Source organism: Geotrypetes seraphini, chromosome 5 (assembly GCF_902459505.1).
Source record: "Geotrypetes seraphini chromosome 5, aGeoSer1.1, whole genome shotgun sequence".
NCBI classification, from domain to species: Eukaryota; Metazoa; Chordata; class Amphibia; order Gymnophiona; family Dermophiidae; genus Geotrypetes; species Geotrypetes seraphini.
The window spans coordinates 222,176,722-222,195,960 of record NC_047088.1 but is presented as its reverse complement, the minus strand read 5'-3'; the positions used below and the strand labels follow the sequence as shown (position 1 = coordinate 222,195,960).

At 42.8% G+C, this 19,239-nt stretch overlaps 1 protein-coding gene across 4 annotated transcripts in view; it reads left to right on the top strand.

Moving 5' to 3' along the window:
• The first annotated feature begins 396 nt into the window (after positions 1 to 396).
• RIF1 (replication timing regulatory factor 1) overlaps positions 397 to 19,239 on the top strand; it is a 170,687-nt gene continuing 151,844 nt past the window's right edge. For 3 of the 4 annotated variants that reach the window (XM_033944743.1, XM_033944742.1, XM_033944740.1), the window contains exons 1-2: positions 397 to 918; positions 17,857 to 17,935. In XM_033944743.1, coding sequence (XP_033800634.1) covers positions 812 to 918; positions 17,857 to 17,935 — 186 coding nt within the window. In that variant the 5' untranslated portion in view covers positions 397 to 811. The remainder of the gene's footprint in view (positions 919 to 17,856; positions 17,936 to 19,239) is intronic. The other variant, XM_033944741.1, reaches the window with a different exon arrangement.

Sequence of the window (19,239 nt, the reverse complement as noted above, 5' to 3'; positions counted from 1 at the left end):
TAGAACTGGTTTAAAAACATGGCTAGGGTCCGCAAGAGAAATCTCACTCATTGACCTTAAATCTGCAGCATAGCGGTTATAAATCTCCAGCTTTGACATGGGTCTCTCTTGGCATTTGAGTATGACACTGTCTAAAAAAAAAAAAATCTATTTGGCTTTTGGGGGTCATTAAATCTTACTCTTTGGGATGGCTCACCTTCGGCATTTCTCCGATCACTTACAGGGTGCTGAACAAGGGGAGGGGGGGGGGTCAGTGGTTTCAATCATCAAATACAGACAAGCAAATAAACGAATGGTTCGGCGCTCCGTGCCGCCGCCTTCTCGATGAGCTCGAACCTCGATTCCCAGTCGGCTCCAACGCCATTTTGGTCGGCAGTGAAAAGAGGCCGAAAGATACTGCGAAGAGGTGGGAGGAGTCAAAGAAAGTGTGGGAGCTCCGCTAAAGGGGGAGGAGCTACGCCTGAGCGCGGGAGTCCCGGGAAAAGAGAGGAGCTCCGCTGCTGAATGACTAGGAGCTGCGAGAAAGAGAAGGCAGGAAGCCGCTCAACGGGCGGGAGGATGAGACGCGGGTCGGCAGCGTGAACTGCGACCCCGGTGTCATAGACCTCCCGCTAGTGGCATTGCTGGGGGGGCGACGGCGGCGGCGAAGGTCGGGCCTGGGTGGGGCTGGCACAGAAAGGCGCGCTTCAACCCTGTCTCCCGCCGCTGCTGTTCGTGCGTGCCCGGCGGGCTCGGTGTGCACGGTTTCGAGGTGTGTGGGGCGCTCGTCCGAGTAACCGCCTGTCCTTGTCTGCGTCCCGCGAATGGTATCATGAGTGGCGTGCGTGCTGAAGACTCGCTGCTGCCGCTGCTGGAGACCCTGGAGGACTCGTCTGTGTCCTGCACGGAGCAGACTGACGCTTACCTTGCCTTGGCCAAGTAAGTGCTGGCGCGGGCGGGAAGGGGCACTGAGACCGATGAGCGAGAAAGCAAGGCCCTCCTTCAGTTGGGCTGTAGGGCAATTTCCAGTGTAATTATTACTTTCGAGGAATAAGGTTCTGGGGACAACGTAGGGGTTTGATAGGTGAGGTTGTGCTGTCATGTAAAGAGCCAATTAAAAAAAAAAAAAAAAAAGATGTGCAGAAGGAGCCTTTGAGGCCACTGAGGGAGTCTGGTCCAAGTTAATAGGAGGTAGGGTGGTCCCTTATTTGGTAGGGCAGCCCGGAGGGAGAAGATACTTCTGTATTATGGAAATCTTATATTGCAGTATATAGTCCTTGGTCTTCTGAAAGTTTGAATATGGAAGAGCCTTCTTTTTGCAGCTAAGTAAACTTTGCTAGCAAGTGTCACCCAAGGTCTGGGTGAAACTGATCTACAAAAGAAAGTACTCGTGAAGGAATTGCTTGTCACTTAGCAATGCAGAATAAGTGCACAATTTCCCATCGTTGTATATTTTGGGAAAAACACTCGTACCAGAGGCAACAGAAATATTTTGGGGGTTGACAGGAGGGGTAGACTGCAAAGAAACCACAACTTTTGCCTCTTCTTCAGCCGGGCTATTTTACATTAATTCTTTCTGTAAATTTTATATACGGTAACAGGCAACTTTATAACAGGCCACCTGGCTTATAGAAAAAGGAAGCATCTTTTTTTTTTGGGGGGGGGAGGGTGTCTTATTTTTCTTTTAGCTCTTTTTATAAAGACACACAGGCACCTAACCTCTGCTGTTTGGATTGAGTGCTGACATTTACACTGACCATTCTCCCCCCCCTCCCCAAATCCTCCCCTGAGCACTCCTACTCTACCAGTACTGTATGTGCTTGCTTGGACCACTTGTACTTTTTGGTATGATCTCCATTTTATAAGAGGCCTTTTTACATGTTGAAATCCTGCATTTTATGCGTGAAAAAAAAGTTTATACAATTGCCCATAGGCTATAATGGTTTCAGATCTTAGGATCTTAGAAAAAAGGGGGAGGACTAGCGATCATCTTAAAAGATCACTTTGACTACACCAAGACCGATTCCAAATCCTCAGACGACCTTGAAATACTAACTTGCAAAATCACTAACGCACAGTTAGAAGAATCATTAATCACTACTCTATTCTATATCCCACCCAAAAAATGGTCAAGTGCAAAAGAGGAATTCGCCGAATTCCTTACCTTATCTAACCTAAAAGGTACATACAACTTACTTCTGGGAGACATAAACACTCACCTAGAACAAAAGACAAAACCAGAAACAACAGAAATCACCAACCTCCTAAAGTCACTGGACTTTCCAAACCCAGACACAGAAATAACCCACGAAAAAGGTCACAAACTAGACTTAATCACCTTCTCCCACAAAGAAATTACAGCCCCCATAATACAATATCACTCCAGACCCTGGGAAAAATGTATCTGGTCAGACCACTACATTGGCAAGTTCAATCTACACTGGCTAAAAAAGAATACACAACAAAAAAACAAAAACACCAACACGAACAAAATTACCAGCCGAGGCATCATCAACCAAACCGAATTCTGGACCCACTACGAGTTACAGCCCATAATCAATGAAACTCATGACTTCCCCACAAAATGGGAAACTTACAGCAAAGAACTCTTAGACCAAATAGCACCATATAAAACATACAAAAAGAAAAATAGACCACCAAATGAATGGTTTGACTGTGAACTCCTAACCACCAAACAGGAACTAAGAAAATTAGAGAGAATCTGGCAAAAAACAAACAACGAGTCAGACAAGTCAAACTGGAAACAAAAAATGATAATATACAAAAACATGATCAAAGAAAAACGCACTAAACATTATGCAAAAAAAATTGGTACTTCAAAAGTAAACAGCAAAGAATTATTCAAACTAGTAAAAACTATAACCGACACAACACAAATATTAAAAAAGGACACTGAGCCCACTCCATCGGCTCAAACCCTAGCCAACTACTTCCAAAATAAAATCACTGAATTAAATGTAACTCTACCCACATCCACAACAGATGCCCTTCAATTCCTGGAACCTCATGACCAAGACACCAGAGTAGATATGATATGGGACCACCTCGAACACCCAAACTGGCAGCAGTTCCTAAATCTATTTAACAAATACACCAAATCCAACTGCCTACTCGATGCATGTCCCCCTAAAATCATGTCAGTTGCCCCTCTAGAATTTAAAAAGGAACTCTTTGCATGGCTAACATCTGCTCTTGCAAACGGAACATTAAATAAAAAAATGGGACACATACTAATCACACCAATCCCCAAAGACCAGAAAGCGTCCTCGGCTCTTACATCCAATTACAGACCCATAGCAAGCATTCCCCTCTTCACAAAGATACAGGAAGGATTGGTCAACCTCCAACTAGTCAACTACCTGGACAAATTCAACCTCCTTAGCGAACACCAATCAGGATTCAGAAAAGGATACAACACAGAAACTGTCCTAGCCTCCTTACTGAATCACCTTTATGATCTCTTTAGCAAAGGCAAAAGCGCACTGATCCTACAATTAGACCTCAGCAGCGCATTTGACCTGGTAGATCACGAAATCATGCTACGGTGCCTTGAAGCAATGGGAATTACAGGAAAGGCAAAGAAATGGTTCCAAGAATTCCTGACAAACAGATCCTACCAGGTAATCAGCAATGGAAACTTCTCCAAACCATGGAAAAACCTATCAGGCGTGCCTCAAGGTTCCCCCCTATCACCCACTCTTTTTAATATCTATATCGCCTCCCTAGGTCACCTACTACAAAAACTAAATTTAATACACTACATTTACGCGGACGACATATCCATCCTTATACCCTTAAACGACATCACAAAAGAAATTGTAGATAACCTCTCAACCACAATGACCGAAATCAATAAATGGACCACTAATTTCAAACTAAAACTAAACGCAGAAAAAACAAAAGTCTTCCTGGCTAGTCCTAATGACACTATTACGAGAACATCGCTAAAAATAAACAACCACGAATACCCAATTTCCAAAAACATAAAAATACTGGGTATCACTCTTGACACTCACCTAACTATGACCGACCACACAAATTCACTAGTGAAAAAATGCTTTTACACGCTATGGAAACTAAGAACCATAAAAAAATACTTCGACCCTACATCATTCAGGCTCCTGGTACAGGCACTGACCCTATCCCTCCTCGACTACTGCAATATCATCTACCTGGGCATCCCACAAAAGACAATAAAAAAACTGAAATTAATACAAAACACCGCCGTCCGCCTAATTTTCGGTCTAAGAAAAAACGACCACATCAGTCCCTACTATAAAAAGCTGCATTGGCTTCCAATAGAAGCGAGAATTCTTTTCAAATTTGCTTGCACCTGTTTCAAGCAAGCCTGGGGACTAGCACCATCATACCTACAAACTCACTTCAGCCTACACAACCCCACTAGAACGACCAGAAATAAAAACATCTTTGCTTACCCAAAGATTACAGGCTGCAGATACAAATCCTTCTTGGACAGAACCTTTAAGTTCCAAGCGAACAGACAACAAATTTGGCTGAAAAACCACATAAACGAACCCAATACGACTTATAGTGCATTCCGCAAATCGATCAAAACCGCCCTATTCGCAAAATTCATTGACTAAAACAGCCCCCTCCCTCACTAGGACTCCTCCCCAACAAACGCCCTTCTCTTTCTCAAGAAGCCCCTCTTTTTCTGATCTCCTCTAACCTTAGGACTCCATCTGTTGGATGTCCTAAATCTCTCAGATACTCCTTGCCCATAGATCTCCAATTTAACACGCAAGTTTCCCATCCAGACTATCGTACTACATTAAGACTCCTTGTACGGTATTATATTTAGACTTTTATATGCTATTGTATTTAGACTCACTGTATTCTATACTATTGAATTTAGACTGTATTATATGTTATTGTATTTAGACTCACTATATTGTATCGTAAGTCGATCTATGACACCGTATTGTATTAAGATTTTTGCTATTCGCTGAATGTCCAGCCTTCTTAGAATGTAAACCGCCTAGAAGTCGCCTGACTATGGCGGTATAGAAAAATAAAGTTATTATTATTATTATTATTATTATTTTTTATTGGTATCGGACTTAACGCGTCCTTCAATATTTATCCTTTCAAGCCCAACAAAAGTTGGAAAGAACTTTTTTCCTCAGACAACTGTCATTCCCTTTCATTTAACTCCTCAAATATTAAATAGAATGGGATGGAATTTAACATAGATCAAACACAAAAAAAAGAAGCATCAAGTTTGAAAATGGGTCAGATATTTGAGAGTTAAAAAAAAAAAAAAGCAGCCTTGCCCCCCAATAAATTTTTTTTAAAGTTAATTTCTATAGGAGAAACAGTTCCAGCTTCTGCAGCATAGAAATTTACAGAACAGATTAATAAATTCACCTTTTAAACTGTCTCTACTCTCCATGGACACAAACGCATATACAGTGTACATAATTATTTGCTAACTGAGCTGCATTTTTAGTTACCAAAAAAAAAAATTAAAAAGAAATATGCATTGAACAAATTGCTGCTATGTGTACTGCCAACTAGTATCTCTTGCCACAGGCAAAGCTGGATTAAATCATTGGCAAACTAGGCTCTATGCTATGAGATATACTCAGCATGCTGGGATTGGCAGGCATCTGGCACTAATTTTTTGACAGGTTATACAGTATTTATATTTTTGTTATTTCCAATTTGCTAATGAGAAATTAAATAGTAATTTTAAGTTAAAATTTGCCAAAATTTAGGGATAGACTTAGTAGATAAGGACAGGTTGTTCACCCTCTCCAAGGTAGGGAGAATGAGAGAGCACTCTCTAAAGTTGAAAGGGGATAGATTCCATACAAACATAAGGAAGTTCTTCTTCACCCAGAGAGTGGTGGAAAACTGGAACACTCTTCCGGAGGCTGTTATAGGGGAAAACACCCTCCAGGGATTCAAGACAAAGTTAGACAAGTTCCTGCTGAACAAGAACGTGCACTGGTAGGGCTTGTCTCGGTTAGGGTGCTGGTCTTTGACCAGAGGGCCGCCGTGTGAGCGGACTTCTGGGCATGATGGACCACTGGTCTGATCCAGCAGCGGCAATTCTTATATTCTTATGTAAAAGATATTCTGTTGGATTTTGTACCACATAGAGCAGTGTTCTTCACTAAATTGTAAGTCAGGGTTACTTTGAATCCAAATAAGCTAAAGGAGAGCCCCCCAAAATATTTCCCTGGCAGTGCTGTGATAGTGCTGACCAATTTGTGTCAATGACATCAATTCCCACCTGCCCATATTCAAGCTTTTCATTGGAAATATCCTCAAGGAGATGGGAGGTTCCAAATGTATTCTCTTCTTCTATTGAGAAGTTCTTTGCCTTCAAGCATGCAAGTCTGTCCCCCATCCCACTTTTTACTTTCTATCATAAGCTTGAAGAGAGTAGTGAAGAAAAAACAGTGATGATGAGGGGCCACCCAAGAGGTCTCCGGGGGCTGCCATTTGCCCCCGAGCCTTGCACTTGAAGAACACTGACGGAGATTGTCAGCTTCTGTTTTCTTGGGTTGCATATAATACATAAAATTTGACTAGCATGCCTACACACTTCTGCCCCGCAATGGCAAAAGGAAGCAAAGGCGCAGCGTCTAACTTGTAAGCACCACTCCACATGGTTGTCAATCAACCGCTACAGTGTTTCCCCGAAAATAAGACCTAGTGCTTTTTTTGGGCCCAAAATTAATATAAGACAGTGTCTTATTTTTGGGGTAGGTCTTATTTTTTTCATATACAATGATCATCTCTCCCTTCCTCTCCTTTACCCCAATTCTTTCTCTTTCTTTTCTCTCCCACTCATGTGCAGCATCTTTCCTCCCCTCTCACCCATCCCCTTGTGCAGTGTCTCTATCCCTCCCATCTCCCTGTGCAGCAGAATCTTGCAGCTTCTATCCTTCCCTCCCCTTGTGCAACAGAACTCAAGTTTTCACAGGTTTGGAAGATCTGCAACAGTTTTTAAATTTAGCTTTCAGTCTCCAAGACTAATGCTAGGTCACTAGGTCAGCAATCTCTTCAAAGTTTGTTGATTTCACAGATAGGAAGATCAATTAGTTGACTCGTTTCTGGCATTTCTTCAAAGCGTTTCTCTTCTGATTCATCAGTGAGGTCCTGTGTGACATCTACTGAAAGGTCCTTACCTGACAAATCTTTTCCCAGATTTCATCACAACCAACCTTTTCTTGAAAACTAAGGGCCAAATCATAGTTTTTGGCTTTTGACCAAACAATTAGGGTGTCCTGTTGTTTCTGATATGCCGTGCTTGGATTTATTTTTGATTCCAAAAGAAGTGAACCATGTGCCTCAGCCCGCATTAGCAGAGACATCCCCTTCAGCCGCTCTACATGGGTGGATAAGACATGTCTGGTGCCCCTGTTGTCCCATTGCCTCTCCTCGTTCAGTGTGTACACCTTCACCCGCTGCCGCATATCTGAGTGATGCCGTCTGCTTGCTTACTGCCACCCTTCCAGCACCTCAGCTGCTACCGTGGACAGGCGAACTGCACCAGCATGTTTCACCGCTCTAGTTTCCGCACAGGTCAGCAGTGAACAAACCAGGCCACTGTGGGAACAGAAGAAGAGAACATCCACTTCAGCTCTACTCCTCCTGCATAGCAGCCTTCTCATACCTGGGCGTTCCTCTGCCGCATCACTGATGATGTAATTAGCAATGCGGCACCCGGAACACCCAGGCGTTTGAAGACTGCAATGCAGCCTGTGCTGCAGATGCTGCCATTTGTTACCAGGTATTTCAGTCTCGTGGTCGGGGTTCGGATGGGAGGGAGGGAAAGATGGAAGGAGGAGCAGGGGGTGGCACGGGGGGAAGCGCTGCTGCCTGTGACTCGGGCTTATTTTGAGGGGTAGAACTTATATTAAGGCCTACCCCGAAAATCATGCTAGGGCTTATTTTCGGGGTAGGTCTTTTTTTGGGGGAAACACGGTAGGTGTCCTTTATAGAATCATGCCTAGTGACACATAAGTCAACCATGCCTATTCTCTGTCCCTAATCATGTATTGCTAGGTGTCGGAGGGCGTATCAACTTAGGCATCACTTGGCACTGCATGGATGTTCCCTTGCAACCTAAATTGATTATTAAAAAAATGTTTTTTTTTTAAATCTGTTTTTAATAGCATAGTCAATTACTATGCCATGTAAATCAATTAAAAATAGTTTAGTTCCATGTGAAACTTAGTGTTGTTAGGTGTCCGTGATTAGGTACTAGTGCTTCAGTAAAAATAGGCACTTGCTTCCTTTGCAGGGCAGATTTGCACAAAGCTGTACTTTCTGCTAAACTTTGTACTCCTTTTATAAAGCCTTGGTAGAAGTTTCTACCATGGGCCAGCAAGGTAAATACTCTGATGCTCATAGGAATTTTATTAGCATCGGCGCATTTATCTCATCAGGAATTCTCTTCTTATAGTAGTCCTGCACCCACATAAATGTTGCAGTTTCCACATGAGAGAGATTGCTATTAGAGAATGACATGGGGAAAAAAAATCTGTCCCCGTCAACCGGACCATCGACCCCTTCACCGCCTGTTCCCGCTGCCCCTTTACCACCCCATCCCTGTCCCTGCCGTCCCCTTCACTGTCTCGTCCCCGCAGCATCCACCCATCCCTCTTGCCACCTCACCGCCCTTCAGCGGCCTGAGAATATCCCTCCCTCCCCCTTACCTTTGTGGCACGTTAGTAAAGAATTGAAACTTAAGGGAGGGGAGGCGCGCGGTCACCTAACTAACTACAACCAAATCTATCTACCTCCCTCCCCCTTACCTTCACCTTACCACTGGAAGTTGCATCAGAGGATAAGCTTCCGCCCACACACACGCGACTGCAGGCAGGCTTCGCTGGCTTCAGTAAGTATTTTTACGAAAGCGCTATAAAGGTAAGGGGGAGGGAGGGAAGGAGATAGATAGGGAGGGAGGGAGAGGGCTGCGTGCGATCGGTGACCGCGCGCCTTCCCTCCCTTAACTGTAGGGCAAGGCCATTCACTGCTCCATGAGGCGGTGGATGGCCTTGTCCCCGTGCCCGCAGTGAAAACTTTTTCTCCCCCACCATTTTGGTGGGTTACCCACAGCTTCCCGTGGTTAGCTGCGGGTAACTGCCACCGTGTCATTCTCTAATTGCTATCTCACACAACATGCAAAGTCTTCACACCCACTGGTATAGCTGCAACAATGGCTTCACAAATTGGCTTTTGCTTCTTTAGAGAAACCTTAATGGTAGCTTCATTAATGCCTTAGTACCGAGCAAATGCAGAGCCTGATTTCACTCTATAAACCATGTCTAGTGATTCAATCTTTTCTGGTAAGGTCTTCACTCTTTTTTTCCATCTTGGTAGCACTTTTGGTAGCACTAGGAGCTTTAGCTTTGTAGCCATACTGCACATAATCCAATGTGAACAAAGTTGCTAATATTGCAAATATGGAGGGAGACCTGACTGGTCCTGAAGGAGAGGCAATACCAGATATGGTGAAATTAAATTTTGTAAAAGGTTAAGAGCTTGGTAAAGAAATACAAAGTACACACTGCCCTTTAGAATACTGCTGTCTTTAGGCTAGATTCACTAACCTTTACGATCGTGTCCGAAGCAGTTTCCGACCCGATCGTGTCCGACCCGATTCACTAACCTTCCTCCCGATCTGCACCCGATCCGCGCATGCAAATGAGGGGAAGGGCATCCAAAAGTAGGAAGGCAGCGATTCACAAAACAATTTCAGGAACACCAACTGGGCTGCCCGATCAAAAAAAAAGCGACAGCTAAGGACCAGTCGTTCACGTCTCTGCCAACTCTCTGCCCCTCTTAAGAATCAGCTGAGGCACATCTCCTGCTCTCGAATCAGCTGAGGCAACTCTCCTGCAATTGCCGCCCTTACCTGCAGTGCAAGCCCATGGTTTTAACCCGCGGGTTTAAAGTGGGGCTGCAGAACAATCTGCAGTGCAGCCCTGCTTTAAACCCGTGGATTAAAACCACAGGCTCGTGAGTAAAAGCAGCTCCAGCTAGATTTGCACTTACGAGAACGTGATAGTCCATAAGAAGGAGCAAACATACAGACAGAGGAAGAATAGAGATAGACTTTATTAGGGAAAGCGGGAGAGACCCGGGCAACTCATAGATAACTTCAAATTAAAGCTTGGAAGCTAGGGCCCAAAATTCTAACACCGCTGCTGGGACTGCAAAAATTAACCCAGCATAAGCGCAGAGCTATACTTTTTTTTCTTTTGAATTCTTTATTTATAATTTTAATAATTGACAATAATTACAAGTCAATAAAAGAAAACATGCAGTGTAAATTGAAATTAAATCAAAATTCCAAATAGCTAAGGAATATCAAAATATACATCGCATTATTAGTCCACAATTTTGGAGACGAGGCTAATGAAAAAGACTGAAATAAGTCATCAAGGCAATTAGTATAAGGCAAAAAGATAGGCGTTTTGAGTGCTCTTGAACCAATATGTTGAGCTTAACAAGAGAACAAGGCAGCTCATGAAGACTCTCTATCAGAAATAAATTTAGATAAATGCTGTGGATCATAAAATACATATCTATTCCCCCCATATGTCAAAACGCATTTACAGGGATATCTTAGGACAAAGGTCGCCCCTAGCTGAACAGCCTGTGGGCTCAATATTAAGAATTGTTTTCTTCTTTTCTGGGTCGAGCGAGATACATCAGGGTACATCCTAATTATATTTGTCATGAATGGAACATCTCTATGCTTAAAAAACATTTTAAGCAGCCAATCCCTGTCTGAGTCAATTGCAAACTGTACTATTAAGGTAGCAGGGACCTGATTTTCCATATCCGACCTCTCTAGAAAATGTGTTAAATCCAAACTATCAACAGATAAATTCTGTTGATTTGGATTTTGAGATTTAACTCTCGTTGGCAGGTAATATATTTTTGTGAGAGGTGGGTACGAAGTTTCTGGTACCTTCAAAATTTCTAACAAATATTTTTTAAACATAGCTAGGGCAGTTATTGTTTGTACTTTAGGAAAATTAATAATCCGAAGATTACATCTTCTAACAGAATTTTCCAACATTTCTTGTTTAAAGTGCAAACTAGCACTGTCCTTAATCCAAGTCTGGGCTTGTACTTCCAAAGTTTTTACTTTAGGTTCAATGTCACTCATTTTATTTTCCAGACTTGTAACTTTATCCTTTAGTTCCAAATTTTCCGATATAACAGTATTGCAGCTCAAAGATAATTGCTGAATTTGACTCCCCAGTAAAGTTTGCATACTAGATATGGCCTCCCATATGGATTCCATCGTAATCACCTTGGGCCTTTGCAAGGGAACAATCTCAGTTCCAGGAATCCCTGCAATGCCCATTGAGCCAGATACCACTTCATTTATCAAAAGAGTTTCTTGGGCTACTGAAATACCTGTAGCCATCAGTGAACTTGAAGAGTCTCCTCGGGCTTGCTGTGAACTCCTCACCGCTTGCTGTGATCTTGAAAACTCCTCCTCCCCCCCTCCGGGGTTAGTCCTCCCAAACAGAGAGGACAGCAAGAGGGCATCTCGAGCCGGTGAGTCAACAATCGACTCCTCCGTCGCAGCGGGACAGCAAGGCGGTCTTCGCTCATCCGGGGACAGAATGACAGCCTCAAAGGAGAGATCCCGCACCTCAGCCTGTGCAGTCTCTCCAGCCGTGGCACCCTCCGGTTGTAACGTTTGTGAGCCGCGTTCTACAAAGACATCCATCGGACCCAATGGTGCTGCTGCCTCAACGGGGAACACCCGAAGTTTAGACTTTCTTTTTACCATAACTCTAGGAAATCCACACGATGAGCACGACGGCGTCTCCGCAGCTACTCCCAATCCGCCATCTTAGGTAAGCTCCGCCTCCCGCTATACTTTTTTTTCTGATTGTTTCCTCTCCCCCCCCCTTCCTTCCTTGCGCAGAGAGCATGCGCAGACCATCTATAATCAAAGAAGATGGTTTGCGCATTCGTCAGGATCGCTCTGCAGCGATCTGTGTGGTTGGTGTGGGGAGTGCCTCTGATCGCCCCCATTTGTATAAGGACACGTTGCGGATCAGTTGGCCTGCCACGGATCGGACACGATCATTAAGGTTAGTGAATCTAGCCCTTTGTCTCCAAACAAAGTAGCCTCACTCACATATCAAATACACGCAACAAATACACAAAATCTTACTGCGTTTTGGAATCCTGTCCCCCAGAAATTATGAAAAAACCCCAATTAGACTTTAAACTAACATTGTTAAATTATTTGTCTGAAAATTTTAAAAATGGAAAATTCCCTACTAATAATGGTCACATTATAATAATCCCAATTCCAAAAAATCGTAAAGAATCACTAGCATTAGTAACCAACTACAGACCAGTAGCATCTATTCCATTTTTTGTAAAAATCATGGAAGGATTAGTGCACACCCAATTGATGGAATATCTTGACCAGTTCTCTCTCCTACATGAAACCCAATCTGGTTTCAGACCTTTGTTTAGCACTGAGACAGTAATTGCAGCCATATTGGATAATTTACGCTCCTTGTTTAGTAGAGGCATCAATGCACTGATTATGCAATTTGTTATGAGTTCCGCCTTTGACTTAGTAGATCATGGAAAATTGCTACAATGCTTAGATGCAATTGGTATCAGAGGAGAGGTGTTAGACTGGTTCCGAGGTTTCTTTATATCCCGCACCTATCAAGTTCGTTTTGATTGCAATCTCTCGGACACCTGGAGTAACCCATCTGGCGTCCCACAGGGGTCACCACTATCCCCATTACTTTTCACTGTTTACATGTCAACATTAGGTGCGCAACTGTCCCAACTAGGAATAAAATCATTCAGTTACGCAGGCGACTTTACGATCATCATCCCATTCACCACTTCTCTCTCAGAAGTTACTCCCATGGCAACAGAAGCACTAAACTCGATGAAACGATGGATGACTGAATTTAGACTGAAGCTCAATTCAGAAAAAACAAAATTCTTCATAGCTTCGTCACACCCACTAGATACTAAAACTCCACTATTCATCAACAATTGAGTTACCCTATTCAACCCTCTGTGAAGGTTCTGGGCATCACGCTGGACCAGGGCCTAACCATGAAAGACCAGGTAGACTCTTTGGTTAAAAAGGTTTTTTTTTACTCTTTGGAAGCTTCGGTCCATTAGAGCATATTTTGACGCACCATCATTTACAATCCTGGTACAATCCCTCATACTGAGCCAACTGGATTACTGCAATATCGCCTATCTGGCAATTTCCCAGATGCATTTAGGCAGAAAAAATAAAGATCACAAGTATAGTAAGTCAGGTGTATCTCTGGGAAAGACCGAACAGGAAAAGGACCTGGGTGTACTGATAGATAGGACCCTGAAACCGTCGGTGCAATGTGCGGCAGCAGCGAAGAAAACAAATAGAATGCTAGGCATGATAAAGAAGGGAATTACGAGTAGATCAGAGAAAGTTATAATACCGCTCTACAGAGCCATGGTCAGACCGCACCTGGAATACTGCATCCAGCATTGGTCTTCATACCTAAAGATGGATATAAAATTGCTAGAGAGGGTGCAGGAGACGAGCAACGAAGCTAGTGAAAGGTATGGTGAACCTGGACTACGAGGAATTACTTAGGAGACTGGGGTTGTTCTCCTTTGAGAAGAGGAGACTGCGAGGGGATCTGATCGAGACTTTCAAAATACTGAAAGGATTTGACAAAATGGAGCAGGGAAAGCAGTTATTTACAATGTCCAGTGTGACACGGACAAGAAGACATAGACTGAAGCTGAGGTGGGACAGGTCCAGGACGAATATCAGGAAGTTCTGTTTTACGCAGTGAGTGGTGGACACCTGGAATGCTCTCCCAGAAGAAGTAATTGCAGAATTCACCGTTCTAGGATTTAAGGGTAAACTTGATGCACATCTCCTTAAGAGTGGCATAGAGTGATACGGGTAAGGGTAAATTAGATGCACATCTCCCTTGAGAAGCATACAGTGATATGGGGACTAAAACTATGCCAGGGTACACCTGGCGGGGCCTCCGCGTGTGCGGATCACCGGACTTGATGGACCCAGGGTCTGATCCAGAGATGGCAATTCTTATATTCTTATGTTCTTAATATGCGGCGATTGCAACTAGTGCAGAATGCGGCAGTCAGGCTAATCTTCGGGTTGAAGAAGTTCAATCACATAACTCCCTCTTACCGACTCCTGCATTGGCTGCCGATGGAGGCACGTGTTAGGTTTAAGTTCGGCTGCTTTTGCTTTAAGGTACTATTCTAGCCCCCAAATACATAACTGATCTATTCTCCTTTTCAACCAATAGACAAAAGAAGTTCAAACTTGAATTTTGTTTTCCCCCTGGTTAGAAGATGTAAATTTAAAACTCATCAAGAGCACCTATCTTAAACAACTACTTACGCTTGCCAATAAATATAGGGAATTTAGAAGACAACTGAAAACGTATCTGTTCCTAAAGTACATAGGCAACTGATTCGCACAATCTCTCTCACAATACCAGATCTCTAGAACTGTTAATCAACAGATATTAACTATGTCAATTCTACTCAATTTGTAACATTTATAATCATTGTAAACTGCATAGAACTTCACGGTCCTGCGTTGTTGTTGTTATTATTATTATTATTATTATATCTTATCTTGTGGTAGCGATCTCCATGGATTCAGTGGTGTCAACCTCTTAAATTGCTTCCTAATATCATTTCCGGTGAGAGAGACATTAACATCCCACCACACCCTTGAGAATTATGAAATTTAGGCACCAGAGAGTAGGTTGGTATTGGACCATTTCCCCGGATTTCATACAGTATCTTTGATTTAGTTGCAGCAAAGCTCAGTTGTATACTTCTCTGGTGCTGGCTTTTTTCTCTTGGTACTCCAGGATTTTGTTACTTATGGGGGCAGAGTCGGTTCTGTCATGGGCCAGAAAACTCTCAGCTGTTCCTCCAGAGAATTCCCAATGGGGGGAATTTCGTACAGGCAATGTTTTCTCTCTTGTGTAGCTGCAGCAAACTTGGTCACATACTTTTCCATTGCAAATGCAAGCAGTGTCTCACTTCCGGTTCACCACACAATTGTTTCCCATGTACTCACCTTTATAGGACCCCCAGGGATCCCTGAAGACTTTTTGTCGAAACGCGGACTGTGTTGGGTCCTGTATCCCTAGTGGACTAGGTCCTTTAAGGCTCTTATGTGGATGATTTACTTTTAAGTGGATGGAATTATTTTATGTGGATGATTTTAGTGTACCTTTGGAACTTTGATACTTTCAAATAAAGTCCATTTGGGAACATCGTCACTCCACAGAGTTTTTTTGGTTTTCTCTGGATTTTCTTCTTTGTGGATATTTTGGGGTCAATTCCTTTTGTTTTTTGCCGGATGAGTTAAAACCACGTGAGTGAGGCTGCTTTGTTTGGAGATGGAGCATGGCATTCTAAAAGGTAGTGAACATAACGTACAGTGCTGTATGTATGGCCGCAAAATATTCATATTTAAAGATTGATGGAAAACTCACGAATGCCAAACCCATGAATATGGAGGGGGACCTGTACAGCATGGAAATCTGAGCACAGGTTAAGCAAGCAATCAACAGCTCAACAGAATAGATAGATGTGGAAGCAGGGTGGCTGCTAGGCCAGCATACTTAGAGAGCAAGAGGCCAATATATGTACCCTGAAGGAGCCTATCGCAGAGTTATACAATTATACAGAGTTGTACAGTTATACAGTTTTGTAGTCAAGAGCACAATCTCAAACCTTAAAAGACACAGGCAAAGTATACTTTATACCAGTGTTTCTCAACTTGTTCAAACCAAGTACCCCTAAGTCTAATAAATATCAACAGAGTACCCTCACTCAAGCTCTGCCCCAGACCCCACCCCTATAACAATAGCTCTAATTGTAATGCAATTTTTTCTATTCATTTTTCATATATTTCATTTTTTTTATTTTTCAAAGAGGTCAAGGCAGATGACTTTAAAATATGCAATAACACCCACAAAGAAGTATACACATGCTGATAGAACTGGGACGAATGATTCTTTATTGGAAAAAACCCAAAACTGCCAGTGTTTTGGCTCTTGGCCTTCCTCAGGGGTCTTCTCTTTAGTTGTAATCTTATTAATGCATAATGGTAACCAAAAAATTTAAAAAACGCAAAGCACATTGTATGCAGAGAAAATGTTAATTATCATTTATATTCATTTTTTTTATTTTTCAAAGAGGTCAAGGCAGATGACTTTAAAATATGCAATAACACCCACAGACACACACTGACAGAACAGGGACAAATGATTCTATTTGAAAAAACCCAATACTGCCAGTGTTTTGGCTCTTGGCCTTCCTCAGGGGTCTTCTCTTTAGTTGTCAGTCAAATGATTTACTATTTAAAGATGATGAATGTCTCAGTATATCAAACCATCTCACACAGACCGCATTCAATGAAAAATCATTCATCCCAGTTCTATTGGCATGTGCCCTTCTTCTTTGTGGGTGTTACTGACTGTTTTGTGTATTTGGATCCCTTTTTCTGTACTGCATTTAAAATATGCAATGTCACCTCAGTAACAACTATAGAAAAATAGACAAATATGACAAATATAGTGCAAAACATAGACAGCAGATATAAATTCTCAAAACTGACACATTTTGATCACTAAATTGAAAATAAAATTATTTTTCCTACCTTTGTTGTCTGGTGATTTCATGAGTCTCTGGTTGCACTTCCTTCTGACTGTGCATCCAGTATTTCTTCTTTCTGACTCCTGCATGCTTTCTCTCCTCTGGACCTCATTCCCTTCCCCAACCGACATCTCTCTCTGTCCCTCCATGAGTCCAATTTTTCTTCCTCTCTCCTCCACCCCTATTGACAACATGTCTCCCTCTCTCATCCCCTGGATCTTGTGTAGCATTTTTCACCACTGCCCACCATGCCCAATATTTCTCTCCTGTGCATCCCCTTCGATCTGTGCCTCTGTTCCCTCTCCACTACCATATCCAACACTTCTCCCTCTCATCCTCCTCTCCCCCATGCATCTGTACTTCAGTCCTCTCTCTGTGCCCAACAATGTTACTCTTTTTTCTTTCTTCATGTGCACCATCTCTTTCCCTCTCACTCACACACTCATGCCCAACAATTCTCCCTTTCTATTTCCTCTCTTCTATGTCCCAAGTTAGTGTCCCTTTCCTCCCTCCCTTCTGTGTCTCAATCATGCCCCCTCCCCTCCCTGTCTTCCAGCCTTTGTCCCAAAATTGTGCCCTTCTCCCTTTGTCCCATATCATGTTCCCTTTCTTGTTCAAGCCGCACTCACTCCTTCTGCCTTTAGCGGCACTTGTTGAGGGGACGCACAGTCAGTGGTTCACACGCTGCATGTGGCTGACTCGCAAGCCTTCCCTCTGACATCAGCTCTGATGTTGGAGAGAAGGTTTCTGGGTCAGCTATGTGCAGCGTGTGAACCGCTGCCTGTATGAACCGCTGCCTGCACATCTCCCCAACAAATGCCGCTGAAGGAGATAACTGGGACACCTCCCCTTGCTGACCCGGAAGGCTATCCTCTGATGGGCAGGAAGGAGAGATCCCCGGCGGTAGCTTGGGCGGGCAGGCAGGCAATATCCTCAGTGGTGGCCAGTGCCACGCATCCCCAACAAGTGGATCGCATACCCTGTGTTGAGAAACGGTGCTCTATATAAAACAATAAACAGTCTGCTTCCATGAATATAGATGTAGATATTTTTTATAAGGACTTTCCCTACAGACAATAGCTCATATCTTAGCCTGATCAGATTTGGTTCTATTTGTGATATTTTTTTCACGAAGATCATTTTTCCCTTTGTTTTAAGTCGCCTGAGTGGTGAAGAAGGTCAGATGTTCACAGGATTGATTGGAAAACAGTTTACTCGACTTTACAAAGTACTTAAGGTATGTGTAAGGCAATAACACTTCTTTTTGAATCTGTTTATTATTAGCTCAGTTATTTCTAATGCAGTTTTTATTGCATCTCAAAATGAAACCACAAACCCCCTCTTCTATTAAACTATGCTAGCATTTTTAGCGCAGAGAACTGCGCTGGATGGCCCGCGCTGTTCCCGACGCTCATAGGAACTCTATGAGTGTCGGGAGCAGCGCGGGCCGTTCAGCGAGGCTCTCTGTGCTAGAAACTGATATTGCCGTTTCGTAAAAGAGGGGGTAAGTTTTCTGAGCCATGAACAAAATAAATGTTATAAGTTTTGCAATTTTTTAAAATCGTGGTGTAGTTTTATTTTAGAATGGTTAGGTGGTGTTTACATTTGTAGAAAGTTAGTTTATACATATAAATGGGCACACATCTAAGTAGTGTTTCAGCCTAGTTTGGTAAATTGATTCTGAACTGAGGTGAAAGACATAGAAATATAAAAAGGGATTCATAGAGTATCATTTGGGATGATTGATATGGCTCTGGTGTTTTTTTACCTTTGTCTAATTTTTGTGCATCCAGCTTTCTATCGGTTGGAATAAAGATGTCTCAGGATATAACATTTTTGTTTTCCACAATTCTTAGGATAATGCATATATTTATAAACCGGGCGGATTTGATTTAAATCACTAGTCAGAGACTTGATGTAAATGATGGTTTTCTCATTGTATTCGCTGCCACTCAGTACTGCCCAAAAAAGTATTTCTTCATAACAAATGTATCAAGATGACAGTAATATGCAGTAATTAATAACAGATATATTTTTGCTCAAACATGACAATTCCTTAAGGCAGTCCTTTAAGAAAAAAATCTGAAGATCCTGCCTGTTCAAACACGGTTCCTTTGGTCATCATCAAAGCACTTCTCGCAATGTTTTATTTGGGCCACTAGGCCTTGCATTTCTTTGCTGCAGAGTTTGCATTTTGCACACATATCTGTTTACCTATAGGTAGAGAAACTTCATTAACCCCCCCCCCTTTTTTTTTACAATAGTGCAGAAGAGGCTTTTAGTGCCAGCTGATGTGCTAAATGCTCTGTGCTGCTCCGACACTCATAGGAACTCTGACCGTCAGAGCAGCGCAGAGCATTCAGCATACCGGCTGCGCTAAAAGCCTCTTTTGTGCTTTTGTAGAAAAGGAGGTTGGGGGGGGGGAGCCTGAAATATTCCCAAGTCGGTTTATCTTATGGCCTGCTGCCATTATAGGTTTTCTCTTCCAAGGAGAAAATATGATAAACCTCAAACTACACAAATATCCCAAGACTTGTATGG